At 31.6% G+C, this 15,082-nt stretch overlaps 1 protein-coding gene across 1 annotated transcript; it reads right to left on the minus strand.

Annotated features, from left to right (window-relative positions):
• Positions 1 to 3,812: 3,812 nt before the first annotated feature.
• On the minus strand, positions 3,813 to 14,112 carry LOC134694720 (uncharacterized). Its single transcript, XM_063555761.1, has 9 exons — positions 13,138 to 14,112; positions 11,090 to 11,187; positions 10,632 to 10,706; positions 9,713 to 9,769; positions 8,158 to 8,848; positions 7,674 to 7,777; positions 7,013 to 7,129; positions 5,436 to 6,218; positions 3,813 to 4,174 (listed from the first exon to the last, which is right to left on the minus strand). The coding sequence occupies exons 1-9, from the start codon at positions 13,505 to 13,507 to the stop codon at positions 3,959 to 3,961; spliced, it is 2,511 nt and encodes an 836-aa protein (XP_063411831.1). The 5' UTR covers positions 13,508 to 14,112; the 3' UTR covers positions 3,813 to 3,958.
• Positions 14,113 to 15,082: the final 970 nt, after the last annotated feature.

Consider the following 15,082-nt stretch of genomic DNA (forward strand, 5'->3'; position numbering starts at 1 on the left):
ATTAATACAAAGAAGATAACAGGACATGCCAACAATGACTGACCATACAACAATGAATCTTACTAATAAGCTAAATATCTATATAGCTTATCAGAGCTCCAGATAAGAATTCACAAATTGGGGTTTTTACCCCTCCATTTTTTATTTAATTGAGTGAAATAGTTTTTTAATTGCATTATTAATTCCAGTTCACCCCTCAAACAAATATCAAATTGGGTTTTTCACCACCAAGCTCCTTAATGTATTGGTTTTTTTATTAACAGGAATCGATATTGAAGATGTTGAATGTGTGTGTTAACTCATTAACTAAAATGAAATAAATATATACTCTTGAACTAAAAATAAACAATTTTGTTGTCTAATTTTATTTACATAAATCTGAATGTACTTGTCACTTTAATATCAGAACTTTTGGTTTCCGATGCTGACTTCATATAAGTAATTTAAGCACGCAAACACGCCTGGATTCGCCATTGCATGACCACGTGCATTCAAGCGACGCTTCCTGACAACACTAGCTGAGTCTTGTTATCATCATAATCCTCTCAAAAAGAAACTAAAACATGCTTGAACAGCTTCTATTCAATATCTTTACCGGAAATTTACTTTCGTTTTAATTCATTGCTAAGTCAGTGTTATGTTCAATCCCGAGGAGTACGAAAAGAATTATGACGCAATGGCTAACGATAATTAGATAAAGACAGAGAAGATCGAAATGTTTTCATCACCATGTGTACCTTTAACAACGCTCTATTTTTAGAACAAAAGGACATTTCCAATTTTCAATATAAAATAAATAGATTAACGCGACGACTATGTAATAGAATTTAGATAAGGGTAAATGACGCATACAATATCGACTTAAAGCTTTAAGAGCAATTCTACATAACTGTCAAAGAGATATCAAAGTTCTCAGAAATGGCATGTCTCAGAATTAATTGAAATTCATATCACATGTTTGCTTAGTAATACTAATTTATAAAATAAAGTTATTTTTTCTAAATTCAATTCATGGTTGCCATGGGTGACGGGCAACCATTTTTTGATATTTCTGCTCATTTTCTGGAAAAAATAGTAAGATTTTGTCAAATTTGAAACCTTTATTTTAGAGCATAAATACAAAACAATAAGTATTGAATGACATTTATGTTCATAAACTGCATTTCTGTTACTATAAAATAAAAAGTATAAAGTGTCAAGTCCAATAAAAAAAAAAAATTAATGGTATCTAAATAGGGTACTTTCTCCAAAACTCCATTTCTGGAAAAAAGTGATTTTCATCATTTTTCAAATTATTCTCCAAGAAAATTGCAGTGTAGAAAAATCTTAAAACTTGTTATCATGTTTCATTTATATATGTTAAAGAATTTATTAAAAAATTGGATCGGGTAATTTGGGGGATTTATAGAAAAATCATTCCGAAGATGAGACAAAATTCAATATCTGGAAAAAACCCATATTTTCACCAATTTTCAAAATATTTTTTTAAAAACCCAAAGGGTAGCATATTTCTGAAACTTTGCTAAGGGTTAAAGTAACTTATGTTGAACATTTCTGCTAAAAATTAAATTGGGTATTTTTTTCTCGGTTTATAGAAAAATCGTTCCAATGTGGAGGCAAAATTTGATTCTGGAAAACCCATATTTTTACTTTTTTCAAATAATCCTGTAAAAAAAGCAACAGTTAGAGTATTATTGAAACTTTGCTTAATGTTTTAGTAAGTTATGTTGAACATCTCAGAAAAAAATGGATTGGGTAGTTTTTTTCTTAATTTTAGAAAAATCATTCCGAAATTTAGGCAAAATTTGATTCTGGAAAACCCAAATTTTTACAATTTTTTTAAATTGTTTTTTTAAAACCCCACAGGGTAGTGTATTTCTGACACTTTGCTTAATGTTAAAGTAAATTAAATTGAAATTTTCTAAAACAAAATTGGTTTGGGTATTTTTTTCTGTTTTATAGAAAAATTGTTCTGAAATTCAAGCATAACTCCATTTCTGGAAAAATCAAAATTTTGACTATTTTTCAAATTATTCTCGAAAAAGGCCACAGGGTCATGTATTTCTGAACTCTACTTAATGTTCAAGAACCTTAACTTGAACATTTCATAAAACAATTGGATTGGATATTTTTTTCCAATTTATCATGTTTGTAGAATAGTATCTTAGAATAGTTTAACAGTTTGGTCAAAATTCTATTTTGGGTTTTTTTTCCTGCAAAATTTTATTATTTTTTCAAATTATTCTTAAAAAAAATCCCACATGATAGTGCATGCATTCCTGAAACTTTCCTTAATGTTAAGTAACTTCAGTTAAATATTTCAGAAAAAAAATTGAATGGGTATTTTTTCTAATTTATAGGGTCCTAGTTCTGAAGTTTGATTGAAATTCCATTTATTGAAAAATTTTTGTCTATAAAGTTCTTCAGCACTCCCAAAAAGGGTAGAATATTTCTGTAAATTCTGTCTAGGTGGAAGTTTCTGAGGTTGATCATTTCATAAAATCACTATAGACCAGGATTTTTATCTATTTATAGTAACATAGTTTCAAAGTTCAGTCAAAATTCTATATAGCTTGAAGAAGAAATAAAAAATGTTCAGGTTTTCAAATTATTCAAAAAAAAAAGGTTAGGAGGATATTCCTGAAACTTGTCTTAATGTCGATTCTACAATAGTGTTAAATTTCATGGGAAAAAAATGGTATTGTCTTTTTATAGTTAACACAGTTCAAAGTAAAAATTCATGAGTATCTGTTCAATCAGTTTAGCAAAGAACTCTCAATGTCAGAAATTGCTTGTTCCCTCAATGCTCCATTCTTTCTACAGTGTCTAGAGAAAAAACTTGTTATTTGCTGTGGAGTGAGAAACTCATCAATTGAAAATCTTCTGGTCCCATCTGCCTTTTTCACGCTCCTCATAACTACGGCAACATTTTCAGGGTCTTCCTTATGCCCTGTTTGAAGTCCTACGTTAAACCTTTCTATCAAAAAGTTCTTCTGATTGTCACTAAATCTCTTATTTTTTCTGTCAGTTTTTATTGCCCAACCACGAGATAGATGGTGTTCTCCTTCCATTTCACCACAGTTTCCTGTAAGAGTAATTTCTTTTGAATTTACTTGGGATTCTGCTAATTTGTCAACATATTTAGTCTTCAGCACATCTGCTTTACTGACTCTTTCTGAATGAATTTCACAGTTGTCCAGAATTAAATGGTTGTTAAAGTCCTGATGGGAGTTAAAAGATGCAGTGCATCCATCATTAGTACATGTAAATATATCTTCACTTTGTTGGGTTGATGAAGATGATGCAGATGCTGCTGCTGCTGTTGTTGATGATGATGATACTGATGATGACGTCTGTACAAGAGGATGGAAGTCAACTATTTCACTTGGGTTTTCAATGATTCTCAATTTCGGCACAATGACATCTGCTAGGTTTAATGGTACAAGTTTACCTGCAAAGGATAAAGCAAAAAATGCAAAAAGGCCTAAAAAATTGATAAAAGATACACATTATACAGACAATTATATTCTACTATCAACCTTTAAACTATACTAATACAGGTGTACAGATAATATGAAGTAGTATATGTGTAGTAGATGACAATGTGGTCTCTTTGTATCCTGCTCCTGTCGTGAATGAATGGTTATGACCAATTACTGTTAACATTACAGTTCAATTTGCGGTCCTAATTGTGGAACGTGTTTAAGTCATATTGATTTCATAGCAAATCCAATGATTGGATTAGAAAAAAAAGTATCAAATTAAATGCAGGATAAAATCTGGCAAGAATCAGGATCTGCTTATTTTCCTGCAACACCTAAGGTTGTTCCCATTTATTTTAAGGACACAACTACAGTCCCTTTACTTTAAACCACCTACTACAAAAAGCAGAGGATGAAAAGGCACACTTAACATAAATACTTCAATATTGAACCTAGCCTCATTCCCCAAGATTTTTTTATGGGACTGTGTTACTTTGGCACTTATTCAATTCTAAATTACCTGTTCCAAGCTTGTAGTGTCTCCAGACTTTTACACCATTTTCAACAAACTCAAAGTTATTCATGGCTGATATAGATGGAATTTGAACTTTCTGGTGAGGATGTGTAGCACTAGTGTCAGTTTCAACTACTTTAACTACATAGCGCACTTTTTTGGATGTTTTTTCTATTGCCTACAATATAAAATTGAATAAAATAAGTAAACCAAATTGTGTTGTGCACTTATATAACCAAATACAACAAGTGAAACTGCGATCTACTGCTCACTGATGTTACCCCCGCCGCAAGTGGATAATATAAATAGTGTAAAAATATACAAGTGTTTGGTAAACAGGAAGTTGTTGAGTGATGAATCTGAAAACGCATCACACGGTAAAGCTGACTAATATAAATCCTGAAACCAAATTTCAGAAATCCTTGTATTGTAGTTCCTGAGAAAAGTGTGACGACAATTTTCAACTTGGCTATCATGTGTAAAATCATACAAGTGTTCGGTAAACAGGAAGTTGTCAAGTGATCAATCTGAAAACGCATCACACGGTATAGCTGACTTAGATAAACCCTAAAACCAAATTTCAGAAATCCTTGTATTGTAGTTCCTGAGAAAAATGTGACGAAAAATATTCATGGGACGGACTGACTGACGGACAGAGGTAAAACAGTAAAAAAAAACTTTTTTAAAGCGGGGGTATAAGAGTATACCCCCCCCCTCTTTTTTAAAGCGGGGGTATAATTATTTGAAACAAAATGTTAAAACAAGAAATTAGTAAAGTTCCAGCTACAAATCAAAATCTAGATATGACAAACTAAAGCTATTTTTGTGAAGCAACACAACCTGTCAGACTGAAGTTAAATAATATTCTTATAATACATGTATGGAGATTTAATAAAAAAAAGTGTAATAGGTGAACTAAAATTTGTTAACAGTTCTAATTAAATTATGTCAACAATATAACAGTATATATATACAAGGTTGATGCTGTTGTAGAAATCATGCATACAGAGTTCATGACCTTGTATTTAAAAAAAATAATGTAGACATTGCATTAGAATGAAGATAACAGAATGATATTTAACTATAGATATGATACTTCCAGTCCACATGTTACATGATAATTAAATAAGACCATGCACATCTTTACAAATTATGATGAAACCACACTGATTTATTAGGGTTAAAGTCTAAAATTGCAAATAATATTTTAACAGATCCAATCATATTTGAACAGCTGCGTATAAGATTTCCTGTTTCATATAAAACTACTAGAAACCAAAGCTTTCAAGTGATTGTAGGCTTGGCATACTTATTGTGTAATTCATTCACTCGTAGAAACAATGTTTTACAAAATAAGTAAAATACACTGCAATGTAATGCAATGTAATGCAATGTAATGCAATGTTATGCAATGACATGTTATGTAGACATTTACTTACTTCTTTCATCTGTGTTGCTGTCAAGACATCATTCCCTTGGTTAATGTATCTCCTTATGCTTGATTTCAGTGTTGCTGCTGTACGGTCACATGCTCCCTTTCCACTCTGTGCTTCACAGAAGTCATATGAAGTTACAAACTTGCTACAATACAAAGCATATATTGTCTCTGAGCTTTTGTAACAGCCAGCATTGTCTGACCAGAGATGGATTTTGTCTATGCTGTTGTCTTGTTCTTTCAGGTCATTGACTATATCAAGGATGACTGCAGATGTTGCATACGAGTCTTGTGGTATTTGACCATTGAAAATATGGTTGAAAGCTAAACTTTCAATAACATTTCTTCGACGAAAAGCTACACCTATATGCCAAGAAAGACCTCGTTTAGCAAACCAATTGCTCTGGTCTTCTCTGTACCTTCGTGGGAGGAACTTCATCGCCCAATCAAGAACTATCAAAATGTCATTTGGACCCATGGTGTTCATTATTTCTGTTTTGGCTTTCTCTTGATGGCAAGTTCTTATAATATGTGTCTTCCAGCTGAAAATATTGGTTTGAGCCTGGGATAGTTTGTATTGGTAATCATCCCTGCAGTCTTCTTTTTCTTTCAGATCACTGTTAGCAATCAAGCTATTTAATGATGACAGCAATTCAGAAATTTGCTCACAGTTGCAGCAAACCATTTCATGATTATGACCACATAAGCAACTAAATGCTTCTTCTTTGTCGCTAAGTGCAAATATTCTGCAATGATCAGGAACAGTTGCCAGTTCAGAAATGTGAACCTGAAATACAAATTTTTTTTTTCATACCTTGCCAAATGCCTGTGAAGTATATAAAGGTAATTTTTGTCCCTTTTTCATGTTTTTATGAAGCCATTACTGATTTATCTAATCTGTCTAAACTCATTATAATAGTTAAGAAGAAATCACAAAACACGAACTCAATCAAAAATGTAATGCAATGTTGATCCACATAAAAAATGTATTAATATATATATATATCATAAATTATTTCATAAATGTAGTTACATGCCATTGTATAAGCATTTTTACCCTTTTGATTATGATGAGTTGTGTGGTATTTTTTGGCATCTGTTTATAAATGGCCACTTCCAATTTTGCGTACTCTCAAAAACCTTTTTCTTCAAGAGAAACAAAAATGGAAAATTTACAAATAAAAATATGTTCAGATACTTTGACATGGTGCTGTTCCCTTTTGTTTGATTGATATTTTTATGTTCTATACATTATTAGCAGGCTGCATATATTGGAGAACATGTGGCGGGAGTTGGATATCTTTTGTTTTTGTTGCAATTTGTGATTATTTTATTATATTCCCTTTAGGCATACATTGGTTCGAATCCCAGCAAGGAAAGAACAAAACATTTGCGAAAGCAAATTTAAAGATCTATCATTGTTGGGTTGATGTCCAGACGAGTTGTATATATATATCATTGATTTTTCACATTTATGCACATTTCTAATATTTACAGTTTCTGCGGTTCAATTATGGGTCTCTGTGTCTTTGACACATATCCCGATCATTTCTTTAAAAATGTTGATTAATATTTTTTTACCTTGAAATCTGTTTTCAAATATCTTTTACATTCTTGAACAATGTCTGCATAATCCTTTGCTCTTTGATCTGTCAGTGCACCGACTTGACACAACTCTTGGACAACATTACAGATATCCTATAAAGATGAAGCAAAACCATCAACAAAGCCAGACTGCAAATTTGGATATTGATAGGCAGAAGAAAGTTATTTTGTGAGAATTATCCAACAAAAATGTTTTTAAATATCAAAATATATAAGAATATGAATGAAAACCTAAGAAGTTTTCAATTAATTCCCATGAGTAGTATAGGTGGAGCTGTGAAAACAATTGGGTATTCTTTAAAAAAAAGACAAAGTCCATGACTAGAACACCCCTAAAACAATTTATTCAAAAAAATAGTTAGAAAGATGAAAAAGATGGAATTAAAATTGCACAATTCTGTCAACTACATTTAAGAGAATTTGCGGATATAAAAATTGTACAGGAGGACGGACCGATTTCCTCAGTCATTATGATGAACATGTATTTTGTAGTTCAAATGTTTAATATTATTAGTCCCAACTATATTAAACAGGGTCCATTAATCCCATATTTCATATTATCATTGCTTATAAGTCCCACTATAATATAACAGGTCCATGCATTGAAATCAAAGTAATGTGATTATGGTATACTAACCTGAAAAGCCCTTCCTCCTTCAGCAATAAAGTAATCTATTCCTTCAAAAGCTTTTCTTACATTTGCTGTACATTCAGTTAGAATTTTAAACATTGTACTGTCTCCTGAAAAGTAATAGAGTTTTATAATATAAATTAAACGAATGTCCCACAACAAACAAATGTGATGCATAAAAAATCATTTGTATTGCTTTTCATATCTTTTACTAAAGATTCACTCACTATTCTAAATTAAAAATCAGTCTCTTGCATAATTTTTATTTTTAGCAATCAAGTCACAATAGTTGAGGGCTATGGATAGTTTGAGAGATTATATTATTTCTTTAAGTCTTTTTTGTGTTACGAACTTTAAAATACTAGTTTTAGATAAATTGATAACATATACATTGTTTACAGATGAAATAATATAAATGGGTACATTTACAAAAACAATGTGATTCAAGCTGTCATGGCAAAAAAAAACAGGTATTAAAAAAAACCCTCACCTAATGGTATCTCTTCATTTTCAGCACAATACTGTTTGAACTGCTGAATAATTGCAGCTGGTGCCATGCATCGTATCACATTGGGTGTTTCAATAATTTTCCCACTAGACAATCTCATTTTTCTCTCACCAAATGGCAAATCTTTTATGATGTGGGATGATGTTATAAAATCTAAAAAAGAATCAAGCTTGTGTGGGTCCATTTTCTGTCTGTGATGCTCTGTAATAGGTGGAGGTAAAGCACATCCGTAAACTGCTGAGTGTTTTTTGGCGATGTAATATCTATACTCTGTGATGCCAGGAATCTTTTGAGACATCCCTTGAAATGACAAAGTTTTTGACAAGACTGATAATATCTGTCTCTTCAATTGCCATGACTCTGCTTTGCTATAAGATTCAGTCAAAGCATCTACTATTATACAATCTGTCTCAGTTTCAGCTGGTTGAATATTGCACCCATTAACTGATGAATAAACATCTTGAAGAACAACTTCTGTTTCATTCCTGAATAGAGTATCCACGACAGCTTGAACAACTTCTTTTATCTTCTGAATGTACCCTTTTTTTGTTTTATCTGTATATGAGGCCCATGTATAAACTGGTATGTTGACATTGGCAACACCACACAAACTTAGAAAATGGTTTAAACTTTCCAACTTGCCACAGCACTCATAACTGTTTTGACTGGATTGCTAAAAATAGAAATGCAATAGATTCATAGATATATATACAAGTTAATCATGTCAATTGGAATTATGTCCCTTATTTATTACGTCAATTGGAATTATCTCCCTTATTTATTACGTCAATTGAAATTATCTCCCTTATACCACTGACCTAATAAAAAAAATATAATTTGAGTTGCTTTAAATAGTCCTAATATTTGAACAAATTTACAGTTTTAGATTAAATATCTTTAATATATTTGGTTGATATTATCCTATTATTGAATTTGAATATGGCAATGCTAATAACAAAATCAGGATAAATTCGTTACACAGTGTATTACCATTGTTATTCCAACTGATCCAGCGGAGCTTACGTTTTAATTTGCATAAGGACAGTCTATTTTAAGATGTGTTTGATAAGGATGATTGCCGTTATAATTATAACTGATTTCTAATCACCTATCAGTGTCATCAAAGGAATTTTCAAAAGAATAACTGGACACTTCATTGATGAGTTTATTCTAAAACACCTATCTCTAGTTGGATTGGTTTATTGTGAGCGAAACGGCTAAACTCCTCCCAGTCAAGTGAAATAAATTGAGTAATACAACTGTCTTAATACAGAATTTATCGGGTCAATTCTCGTATTCTCTGTAATTGATGCCAAGTGATGGCATTAGCTCAATAAACCTTAATTCCAGGTGAGCTTAAGTGCAATTTTTTATGTGTTGTTTTCCTATGATTTATTATAAGGTAAAGGTCAAAGCCACTCAAAATGTAATCTTTCAATAAGATATAGTTACAAACTTTTTTTAATGCAATAAAAATGTTGAAAGAGAGATAACTGTGACAATGAGGATTCAAGTTACAATGTGTGAGGAACTTTACCTGTGACATATCAGCTTGCTCACATGTAGAGGGAAATGAGTCTGTCTCAAACATTTCCTGAAAAAAAAATATTCATAAAGTTATCCTGTTTTCTACAAAAAATGTAAGTGGTCTGATTGGTTATAGAGAGATTTCTACAATATGCAACTTTAGAAACAATAAATCAAAAAGGTTATTAATAGCATAACCAAATCTTTCGACCCTAAATCAAACTTTAAAATTTATTCATGAAACATTAAACCAATAATATCAGAGAGATATGTCTCACCTTTTTTGTAATTTTGATACTGCAAATGTTGAAATTAAAATACCAATAATTTAGCCTGTTTACAAGTTATGCAAATATTTAAAGTAAATGGACCATAACTGAAGGTACATAATGCTAAACAATTTCCATGGAAATAGAATGTGCCAATGCTAGTACAACTTCATACCAAGTACCATTGACTTATCATGAGTCGTTGCCTTTATACCAACCTAAACACAAACCTTAACTTGTAGACTGTGTAAAAGTTTTAAAGTCAATCAACCATGAGGAGGGTGCAGCTATATAATCTCCATAGAAACAAGATTTGCAAATACCAATATATTTGTATACCAAATATTATTGACTTAGCTGACCTAGCCACAAACCAATACATGTGATGTAAGCACTAGTAGTTCCACATAAACTGACCCAATTACAAACTTATACATGTATGTAAATTAAGCAGAAGTTTTTAAGTCAATAGACCATAACTGCATGAACTGATTGGGAGGGGTTGAATTATCGCCAAGGAAATGAGATATGGCAATGCTAATACAACTGAATACAAGATATCATGACCTTCCTCTAGTGGTTCACCACAAAATAAACGTATACATTGTTGATGCTGTCGCCACATGGAACAGCACATGATAATGATTGTAAGCATTTTACCTGCATTGGATCATCATTATAGAAGCTTTTGCTGTTATATGTATTCACATTTCTTCTGTGATTGTCCTTTTCATTCTGCAATAAATAACAATAAACAATTCAAATATTCTTTCAGTTGATGATGCTTTTAATGTACAAAGCATATATAGCATATATAGCACATAAAAATTTATAAGCAATAAGAGTATTCAATGGCAATAGATAATCCTGTACGAAAATAATCATGTGAATGGACAGACAGACGGACGGACGGGACAGAGGAGACAGACAGACAGACAGACAGACAGACAGACAGACAGACAGACAGACAGACAGACAGACAGACAGACAGACAGACAGACAGACAGACAGACAGACAGACAGACAGACAGACAGACAGACCAGACAGACCAGACAGAGAACAAAACACGTCTGAAAAGGGGGAAAATAAGTATAGTGATACATGTAGTGATACATACCAAGAATGCTGTACATGAAATCTCTTTTTCTTCTTCATTATCAATCTTCTCCTCAGGAACAGGTGAACATATGCTTCGTCTGCAGTTGGCACAAACAGCTAAATTTTAAAATAAACAAAATTATGAATATAATGGCATGACTAACAGAATATTGGAAAATAAAACAAAATAATTATCTTATATAAGAGAAATGTGACTGAAGACACTATTTTTTCGCTCAAGCTTAACAATTGCAAATGGTGCGACAGGATGAAAAGACAGAATGATGAATAGACAGACGTTTAGAATATCATTCATCCCACAATTTTTCTAGTATTAGAACATATTCAATAGTATGTTCCTTAATGGAATTATGAAAACAATGAAATTATCTTATTATAATATCATGATTTTAACCCAAAGTAGTTATCTTATCATTGCATTATATACATTATTTAACATCACACTCACAGTATTCTGTATGTGTCTGTCTCAAGTCAGTAGCCTGTAATTCAGGGGTTGTGATTTGTTGCTGTTTGACATATTTGATTTACATTCACAAATTGAAATAAAAATTAAGCCATTATTTTTCTTGTTCGAATTGTTTTTAATTTGTTGATGTTTTGGAGACTTCCCTCTATGCAATAGGAGCTTTGCTCATTGTTGGAGGCATTATGATATGACATTTAGTTTTTACTGTTTTTGTCATTTTGTGGAGAGTTATTTGTTTGGCAATAATACATCATCTTCTTGTTTAAATTCTTCACAAATATATCAAATGTATTTTTTTGGTAGATTCGAAGCGATTTGGCTTATAGCGTTCTTTATGTTTGATTAAGATCATAATTGGGTGAGACAGTCTTGACAATGTTTTATCATTTTCTTGATTCATGTTTTATCGTTTGATTTGTATGCATGAGCAGAAAATTTCTAAGAGACATGCGGACATGGTGAATATAAATATATATGAGTCATGCATAAACGGAGAATAGGGAAGGTACTTGTACATATATCTACATGTACAGTATACATTTTGTACAATTATCATTATTGAATTTAAAACTGCAAATGTCTGGACTTATATTGTGCAGACATTGTCATTATAAAATTGAATCCAATTCTGTGATACAGTTTGTTCATGATTTTATTGAAGGTTTATAGCCCTTTCTTCTTGGATAGACAGGGAATTTTTATTTTTGATTGCCAAATTGAATAATATGTGTAGGTTAGGATCCTATTATTTCTTGAGTAAAAATAAATATACATTAAGACAATTGAAAGGACATTTTGACATAAACAGTACATATTGTATAATCAGTCCACAAAAGCAATAGTTGAGTACAGGCTATATGTATATATAAATTTATAGTTTAATATGAATACTCAGCATACTTACCAACTGTCAATATTTGCGGGGGATTTCCCCTATGGAAGCTCCCAAATGAAAAATTGAGCAATTTTGTCCTCTATTTCAAAGAAAACAATTAATTTAACAATGGCTATGAACTTGTCAAAGCACGAAGAAGCAAACAAACACATAAGAATATATTTGAAGGCCCCCATTTTGTAGGACTATAAGAACCATCTTTCAAGTAAAACACCCATGGGCATTTTGAAAAGTTGGCAGGTGTGAATACTGTAAATTCTAAAATTATTGTGTGCATTTATTATTGCAATTTTTGAAGAATGAACAAGACAAAGAGATAGATTATTTATTGTGATTTCAAGAAGATGTGAATAAAGACATTTGTACCTTGCAGATATTGAAATGCGAGTTTAGAGGCGGATATTTAGGGGGGGGGGGGGGGCGGGCCCCCTCTTTTTGGGAAAAAAAATGGTTGCTTATATAGGGAATCACTGAAGCTTGACTGGAGCAGGCCCCCTCTTAGGTCAGTCAGTGGGTCCCCACTTATGAAAAATCCTTGATCCGCCACTGGAGTTATTATTATTGTGATTCTCACTCAGTCGCATTATTCTCATTTATATAATAAAAACCTCACATTAATTTCTGAATTTACAGTATTTTTTTTGTAATATTTTGCTTTTTTATAAATAATAATAAAACTTACAAGTCCCAACAGGAATAACTATGCCAATTTTATTCCTAATGGTGACCACATTTGCAAAAGTCAGTTGCCTTTCCTTCTTCCTAGTATTCTTGGACCTGAACTTGGTGATGTCTGATGTTGTGGTGTCTGGGTGGGTACTGGCTAGTGGTGGAATTTCACAGTACACCCGCTTTCTTCTGTTGGCATTTCTCTCAAGGAGATGGGAAAAGTGCCGGGAACATATATCATATACAGTGTTGCTGATATGGTTGGGGAAAATACCGCATTCAGTCAAAACTATTATTATATCATTTTCACTGCAATTACTCAAAGAAACTGTGTCATCTGAGCACTCAACCTGGCTTACTACATTACTGAACTTGCAAGTCATATCAAAATCTCTTCAATCCATCATAAAAAAAACTGTGTCAATGTATAATAATATCTATCAAAACTCGTCTGCTATCAATATTGTATGTCCTTCACCTACCTCCTTTTTAGGAGAACTACATCCTTGGTAAAAAGAGAGATAACCCTTGCCCAAAAAAGAAAATTCAAAGCTATCAAGTACTAAAAGCATGACAAAAAAAGACTTTTTGTTAATTTCAACTATTTTGATATATAACAAGATGATGAAAGTGACTGCAATGTGTAGTTTAGGAAAATACCTGTCAAATGTGGGTTTCCATTTTTCTAAAAATAGATTCCAATAAGCCATATTGACAGAATTTATATTTCAAATATCTTTGTTGTATCAAAAATACCCATCCCGATTTTTTGGTGAAAAAAACAAATACGTTTCAAATAAAATTATATAAAAATTTCTGAAAAATTGTACACTGCGTTTTGAAATGATTTAATGGTGAAATTGGTATGCATTTGGTTTATTTCCACCTGGTTGGCTATTAAAACAAGCTAAAACACAATTAATTTGACCAAAATTTTGAACATGAAATTGAAATCAGATATCTGTATATGTATACATCATTGTTTGATATAAAAAAATTAAAAGTAAATCAAGTTAATAGGCAAAAAGAGCAAAATTGTTAAAATAGGTGATTTTTTGATAAAAATCACATGTTTTTAATAACAAGGCCGTTGTCATGGAAACAAAAGCAAAATTTTGCAAAATAATGATTTTTTTTTACTTTGTTAGGGTGGACCTTTAATGTGACCAAATATTTTTAAAATTCATGGTACACCATTTCCAGACAACTTTGATGCTTACAGAGAATAGCTCTTAAGAACTCATGGTTTTGACAAATAATTGGGTTTTTCTTTGAATGAATTGGGTTTAAGAACGCAGCAATGAACACTTGCATTGGGTTTTCAATTATTTTTATTGCGTGATCACGCAAATACGCAGCTTATCTGGAGCTCTGGCTTATTTTTATAGTAATTTTCATGCTATTTATGAATGACATTACTGGCAAAATTGACATTCATTTACTGTTTGAATCCCTATGATTTTGAATGGCAGCAAAAATGAAAAAACAATAAAACAATTATAACCATTATATTATTTCAGGGGTCAAATGCAGTTTTTGGCTTATATCTCAAAAACGAAAGCATTTCGAGCAAATCTGACATGGGGTAAATATGTTCATTAGGTTAAGATCTATCAGCCCTGAAATTTTCAGATGAATCAAACAAACCATTGTTGTGTTGCTGCCACTTAATAGGTAATTTTAAGGAAATTTTGCAGTTTTTGGTCATTATCTAGAATATCATTATAGATAAAGATAAACTGTAAACAGCAAAAATGATCAGCAAAGTAAGATCTACAAATAAGTTAATATGACCAAAATTGTCAATTGACCCCTTAAGGGGTTATTGTCCTTTAATGACAATTTTTCACAATTTGTTCATCATATTTGCTAACTTTAAAAAATCTTCTCCTCTAAAACTACTCAACTAAATTCAACCAAACTTCAACTGAATGATCAGTAGTGTGTATAAAATAAAG

Source organism: Mytilus trossulus, chromosome 13 (assembly GCF_036588685.1).
Source record: "Mytilus trossulus isolate FHL-02 chromosome 13, PNRI_Mtr1.1.1.hap1, whole genome shotgun sequence".
NCBI lineage: Eukaryota > Metazoa > Mollusca > Bivalvia > Mytilida > Mytilidae > Mytilus > Mytilus trossulus.